Source organism: Microchirus variegatus (assembly GCF_963457635.1).
Source record: "Microchirus variegatus genome assembly, chromosome: 15".
In the NCBI taxonomy this organism is placed as follows: Eukaryota; Metazoa; Chordata; class Actinopteri; order Pleuronectiformes; family Soleidae; genus Microchirus; species Microchirus variegatus.
Window position 1 is genome coordinate 3,858,887 of NC_139816.1, and position 7,332 is coordinate 3,866,218.

General features: G+C 39.5%; 1 protein-coding gene across 1 annotated transcript in view; it reads right to left on the reverse strand.

Annotated features, from left to right (window-relative positions):
- LOC310937178 (collagen alpha-1(XV) chain-like) overlaps positions 1-7,063 on the reverse strand; it is a 62,255-nt gene extending 55,192 nt beyond the window's left edge. Inside the window, exons 1-2 of the mRNA XM_083901391.1 lie at positions 7,003-7,063; positions 6,791-6,888 (exon numbers count right to left, since the gene is read on the reverse strand). Of these exons, the coding sequence (XP_083757517.1) occupies positions 6,791-6,888; positions 7,003-7,013 (109 nt within the window). The 5' untranslated portion in view covers positions 7,014-7,063. The remainder of the gene's footprint in view (positions 1-6,790; positions 6,889-7,002) is intronic.
- Between the last annotated feature and the right edge of the window lie 269 nt (positions 7,064-7,332).

The following is a 7,332-nucleotide window of genomic DNA, read 5'->3' on the forward strand; positions in this document are numbered from 1 at the left end:
AAACAAGATTGTTTTAGCATCTCGAATGTGAATATTACACAACTTTTCCATCATCTAACGCAGTGTTTCCCAACCCTGGTCCTCAGGGAACTCTGCCCTGCCATGTTTTAGATGTTGCCCTGCTCCAACACACCTGATTCAGATGAACAAAAGTTGGAACATTAAATAAGTAAATACATTTTTTTTAACAAAAGTTGAAACATTCCATAAAAAAAATAAATAAATAAATAAAAATGTTTTTAACAAAAGTTGAAATATAATTTTTTTCTTTTTTTTTTCTTTTTACAAAATTTGAAATATAACATTTTTTTCAAATTTTTTTTAATTTTTTTTAAAACAAAATTGAAACATTAAATAAAAAAATAAAAATGTTAACAAAAGTTGAAACATTACATTTTTGAAAAAAAAATTGACAAGTTTTTTTTTTTTAACAAAAGTTGAAACATTCCATTTAAAAAAAAAAAAAAAAAAACATTTTGAACAAAAGTTGAAATATTACATTTTTTGAATTTTTTTTTTACAAAAGTTGAAATCTTTTTTAAAAAAATTGAAACATTAAATAAAAAAAAAAAAAGTTAACAAAAGTTGAAACATTACATTTTTGAAAAAAAAATTGACAAGTTTTTTTTTTTTTTTTTTTACAAAAGTTGAAACATTAAATTATTTGAAACATTGAATTATTTGAAGTTTGTTATCAGGCTTCTGCAGAGCTCGATGATGAGCTGACCATTTATTTGAATCAGGTTTTTCAGTACCATCAGGGCAACATGTAAAACATGGCAGGGCAGTGTTCCCTGAGGACCAGGGTTGGGAAACACTGATCTAACGGACCAGCTGCAGTACCTTCACTACCCAAAAGGGGGCCGCAGCCCACACATTGGGAGTCACTGATTTATAGTTCCATCCAACTACTCAAGGAAATCAAGCAATCATTCCTAAAAATGTTAAACTGTTCTCCAATGCACTTGCAGTAATTTTAAGATTTTGTTATTTAAAATAGACAAAATATATATATTTTTTTACATAATGGTAGATTTTACACACAAAAAAAATCATATTTTGTATAAACTAAAAAGCTGTAACTTCAAAAACTTGGACCTTAATGATAGTTTTGTGGGACAGACCACCCTTGTATTCTGTGTTTTAAACACAATCATATAAAAACGTGAATAAACTCTGTATACTCGTATGTACATGTGTGGAGAATGTAAAACAAAGTGGACATTTATTTACAGGGAAAGTGTCAGAGTCATTAAAAGTCGTGAGTGTTGCTTTTTCTCAACCAATTCATGAAATCATTGTTGGACCGAGCCAAGGATCTCACTGTACAGTACTCGAGCTGAAATTACACTTTTAACCAAAGCCTGATGTCTTAAACGTTTGCTGCGTGGCTCGGGTCCAGAAAGCCTGTATATCAAAACTGACACCGAGCCAGAATCTCATTAAGCCAGAATGAGGAGCGAGTGGATCGGGGGGGGAAAGATTAACACACGACTTCCTTTAGCACTCAGTGTCATTTTACTTCTCTGTTATTTATTATCAAGGTGTTTCTGAAGCGGTTTCTTGGAGTGACGTCGATCAGATGCCAGAGGTTTGCGAAGGTTTTCCATTAACTGTAAACTGCAGTGAGGCTAATGTGCTTTTGTTTACTCAGAGAGAAGCAAAAGATTTTGTAGAATGTGTATAATTCCACAGAATTGTTGGTTGTTTTCCCTGACAGACGCCTGTACCCATTCAACATTTAAATATTTTAGTGTTTTTGAAGCCCGTCGGATGCGTGATTAACAGAATATCTGTATTTATCAGCCACACTTCCACCAATATCTCTTATATTCCTCATCCAAACAATGCCAAAGTCAGCGCTGCACACACCGGTGCCTTCAGAGAGTCACCTTCCAAGGTTTCAAGTCTATGAAATGAACCGTTGGACAGTTAAGCAACTAACAGACAGACGTGACGATCGTATAGCGTCTCACTGATCTATTGAACTAACCTTAACGTAGCTTTCTCCACCTTTATCCCGCTGTAAACTCACCCGCGTTTCCCCCTCATTCGTTTGAGCAGTGTAACGGTAAATTCAATTTCTCTGACTCGGAGCTAAAACTGCCCATCACCCTATACCTGCCCAGTACAGGATACCAGGTGCCTTGTGTATAGTGTACTGTATATTGTGTCTAGCCTGAACTGACGCCTTCCTACAATATCCGCAGGGAGTCGGCTCCCCGACACCTACAGTAGACAAAGAGGTGTGAAAACGCTGCCTTGAATGGCAGACTCTTTGTCTATTGGAGGAATGCGAAAGGGGAGTTGCTCAGGTATAAATGTGGAGGGCTCACTAAGTTGCTAAGGGTCTTTCTCCAGCTAGGATCACTCATGTGAAGATTGACCTTTACCTTGCAACGAAAATAAAAACTTGTCGGCGGGCAGAAGTTCTCTATTTCATTCTTCAACGGCAGCGCCACCTTGAGGAGGATTGAAGTAGCGATGATATATCACCAAATCCATATTTTGTGGGTGTTTGAGAGAAGTCGTACGTGACTTATTCATTTTCTCTAATTATGCATTTCATGATGTGTTTTATTTTGTCATATAAACTTGTTTTTTTACGATCTTGTTTGTTTAGTGGCTCCACATATGTCCAACCGCTGTTTTTGTGCTCGTTTGGCGTTTGTTGTGGTCCAGTCCTGGCTTCTTCTGCTCATTCTGATCATGTCTTTTGTTTTTTGGGGGGGTTTTTTTGGTGCTAAATGTAAAAGTTGAGGTTCTGTCATCAATGCTGTGTCACCAGGATCCAGATAACCTGATTCAACACAGATGAGATCTGTGAGTCATGTGTGTGTGTGTGTGTGGAATAAATGACTCCGTTTAAATCATCGTCCAACCTATTAATAATCGTGCTGCTGCTGGTGATAATAAAGAACACGTGCCGTCAACACCTTTCATGTATTTTAACGATCTCCAAAGACTCGTATGATAATTGTCTTGGTCAGTCTCATCACAATCATCATCATCATCATCATCATCATCATCATCATTGAATCACTCTAACATGCTGCAGTGTCTGGGCCACTCATGACATTCCACTGATAATTAGGAACTTATTATTTGGGAATAATAAGCAGCAGATGGAGTGGGCTGCATGTGTGTGTGTGTGTGTGTGTGTGTGTGTGTGTGTGTGTGTGTGTGTGTGTAAAACTGCTGATTAACAATCACCTGAGGCTGAACAGGTTAAAAACAACAACCGTACGAGCCGCGTTGTTTGTTCACGGGCTCATTAGTGAACATCTAAAGTTTGATTCTTAAAAGATTTACTTTTTCCTCTCACTAAAAAAACAAAAAAAAAACACCCATGACAACAAAGACAGTGGAGTTAACTGATGTCAGGACCAAAGCTGCTTTCATGTGTTTCTGTTTGTTTGCTTGTTCTTAATTGAAAGATTTACTATAAAAACAAACTGTTTACTCGTTTATTTTTCATCTGCTTCCAAGAACTTCTTCACAACTGATTTAGTAACTGTATTTACTTTAACTTCTGCCATTAATCCTCTCATTTGATCCGACAGTGCACCATCTACAGACGTCCTACTGCTTATATATGAGCTTTCATTCATTCTTTCATTGAGTCATCATATTGACCAATGCATTACTCCGACATTTGTCCATTCATTCATTCACTAAAGTAACCATGAAATAATCTACCCATTCGGTCACTTTCCATCTTGTTGTTGTGCATTATTTACTTCACGTTCCCAAGTTATTTCACCCATTCATCACCTCTACACACACGGTTTTCCAAACGTTAAAACACATGATGATCCACGGAATGTTTTTCCAGCTTTTTTTTTAAAGTTCCACGACTGCCTGCAGCTAAAAAACATCCGGAGCAGTTCACACCGAGGGAAACTACATGGACGACATGAACTTTACTCAGAATCTTAACGTTGCCACGGAGACGGCTCTGTTTTCAAGAATATTTACAGCATGCAGCCTGGAAATATTTGTCTCCCTCTCTCACTCACTCTCTCTCTCTCTCTCTCTCTCTCTGTGTGGAAAGTGATCCAGCGAGCGTGTTTTCCTCCCCATGAAAAAGTGAATCATAGCAGTCGATTATGAATGTGGCAGAGTCACAAACAGGCTGACAGTGGAGCCTCGAGCACAGACAGACAACTGCAGGACCTGGACCACCGTATCACACTGTTATTAATGCACCACACACACACACAGGTTTCTGCATAGATCTCCATTCAGCTAAACAAAGCCCTATCCCTCAAACCTTAACCATCACCAGGTAACACCTAACCCTAACCTTAGCCCAATCACGACTCAAATCTTAGCCTCAGGAATGAGGTTCTCCATGGGGACTACTGGTCCTGACAAGGTCAGTGCTTGTTAGGGATGGGACCATACCACTTTTGTCATCGTCATTTATGAAGTAGCCCAAACATGACTCGGCTAAAATGCTTTTGCTGATTTCTATTTACATTTTTTTTTAGTACAGTCTATGCACAGTAAAGCATGTGATATATAAAGGATTTTTATCTGTCCGATATTCCATCCAGTCATTTCGACCAGTATCGGACCGATACCGATTCCCATCCCTCATGTTTATGCCAGAAAAGGTCCTAAAGAGGTAATAAATACAAGAACACACACACACATACACATTGGCAGGTTCTGCTGAGACATGAACATACATGACAACATTAGCATTTAGCTAAAGTGGTGTTTAAGCCAAGTGGTCACCAGCCGTGACGTCACCTGTACAAATCAGAACTCCAGATTCAAGATTTGGCCACTGCCACTTTGCAAACCAGAGTTCAGTAAAGGTAAAACTTGCAATCAGGCTCATCTTAGACGATACCAGCTGTCAATCAACTCTAAATGGGAACATAATTTATGCTATCCTACTGTAGAAGACCTGAAACTCAAAGACTGAGATCATCAACATCAACGTTGATGTTCCCATAGACCTCTATTCAAGCAGGCAACATTTTTGTCCTGCCCCCTAGTGGCTCTTCAGTACACATTTACTTCCCCATCGGCATCCTCGGGAGGTCCACAAGTCCACATTCACTTTTCAAAATGTGGTCTATGGTTTAATCCAAAATGTCAGCTCCTTGGGGCCACATTAGCAGAAGAGACCACACAGTTATTCGACCGCGTTACGGACAATCCAGCTTTTGTGACACTGTGTTTCCTTGTGATGATCATATAGGTCACGATGCAGACACACAAATGCCAATGTGGATTCCAGGAGGCTGACGAACGCAGCGGCGGTTTATTGGTCGTCCTTTTTCTGGAGGCCGGGATGAAAAACTAATAAAAGTGACTGACACTGACCTTCATGCAATGACATCATCTTCACTACCTTAATAATGGAGTGCTACTGATTGCACCGTGGCTCTTGTCAGCGTTTCTTTTTTTTTTTTTTTGGGCCGTTCGGAATAGCGTTGCGGCTCTTTGACGACTAATTGGGACCACGTTGCAGCGTTGGTGATTGATGCATTAATCATGGGACACGATTCAGATTTAAAGCTGTGAAAACAGTACACAGACAGCCGAGTGCTGCACAGAGGCTCTGAAGAAACACATCAGTCAGAATATAATTGAAACCATCATCCAGTAGCAGCAGCAGCAGCAACAGGAGCGAGCAGGTATCAAGAGAAGCTCCACTCTTTGCTTACAACACAAAAAAACAGCCTCATGAAGTGTCCAAGCACCATTAAATGCAACTTTTATGTGACTTTTACGGGTTGTTTGCATTTTGAGGCTCTTTGGATGTTCATTTCAAGCACCTTCAAGGTCCAATTTTCAAGCTTTTCCAGCACCTCACAGCTGTGGTGCAGTAATATGACTAACATGCATCATAAAAATGATTATTTCGCTCTATTTACGACAACAACAAAAGACAGTGTTGTGCTACAAACAACCACATTCTTGTTTTATAACAGTCACAAAGTCACATGAAAGTGAGAGACTAACAGAACTATTCAGTCAGTCAGTTATTCGTTGAGAAGGAACTAAGTATTTCGATCATTTTCAAGCAATTTCTCCAAAATTCAGGCACTTTCAAACCTTAAAAACACAAATATTCAAGCGTTTATCAAAGATGTTGAGCATTGCCGCAAACCCTGACTTATAACAACCCTAACATGTACACGTACGTGAATCTGCATTTAGTTTAAGAGTCGAAGAAAATATAATGTCGTGCAATATTCAAAAGTGTAATACTATATAGATTCTCTGAAGTGCTGCAATTAAGCCTCCAACCACTAGTTGGCAGCAGGCTTTCAACCATTCTACACTGCTCCCATTTATCAAAACCTTGATTATAGTATCCAAATATGCGTTATATCACCAGATATTTGCCATCACAGTCCTAATTTACTTGAGGAACTTTTTTTTCCATTTCATACATATTCAGAAGAAAAAGCATGTAATTAATACTGGGAGAAGCCCCACAGATGTAAAAAAGCAATGCTTTATGAATATTTAAACAGAAACAGGAGGAGCAAATGAAATATTCTAAAAGTATCAACTCTAATATTCATATAATCCCCCAGACAAAACTGCACAGGATGAAATAAAATAAAATAAAGTAATATCATGGCTCAGTTAAAACCTCCAGCGCACACCGGGCACCAGCAACAGTGCAATCATTCATATTCAGCACATGAAAAGTCATGAGCCAGCAGAAAGTTGGCCAGAGATTTTCCCCCAGCAGCAGCAGCAGCAGCAGCAGCAGCAGCAGAGTGTGTGTGTGTGAGTGTGTGTGTGTTTGAGCACATACCGTCCAGCAGCTGATAGGCAGAGGAGTGATGGCAGCAGAACCGGACGATGAGCAGGAGTAATCCACAGAACCAGGCAGGAATGCTGCTGCTGCTGCTGCTGCAAAGACAGGAAAAGTGAAGGAAAAAGTCAGAAAACTCAAAGTTCACTGAAAAACAACAAAAACAACAACAACAACAACAACAACTGTGGGGGTGTTTTTTTTTCATTTACCGTGAGGACATTTTCAGGTGTTGCTTCGGTGAGATTATATCCAAACTAAACTGGCCTCTGTTTGACAGTAAAGCAGAGTGAGAGAGAGAGAGAGAGAGAGAGAGAGATGGAGCCTGCTCTGACTCTCTCTCACCACTTACTCCAAACTAAAACTCTCTCCTCCTCTTTGCTCTCCCTCTCTCTCTCTCTCTCTCTTTCTGGTTCCCAGTCAAACAAAGGCAGCTTCAGTGCGTCCTCCGTACTCTCGGGGCCCTCGCAAAACGTGAAACCCGACTCCTTTTTTTTTTTTCTCCTCTTCTCTCTCTCTCTACGGACCAGTGCTTTCTGATC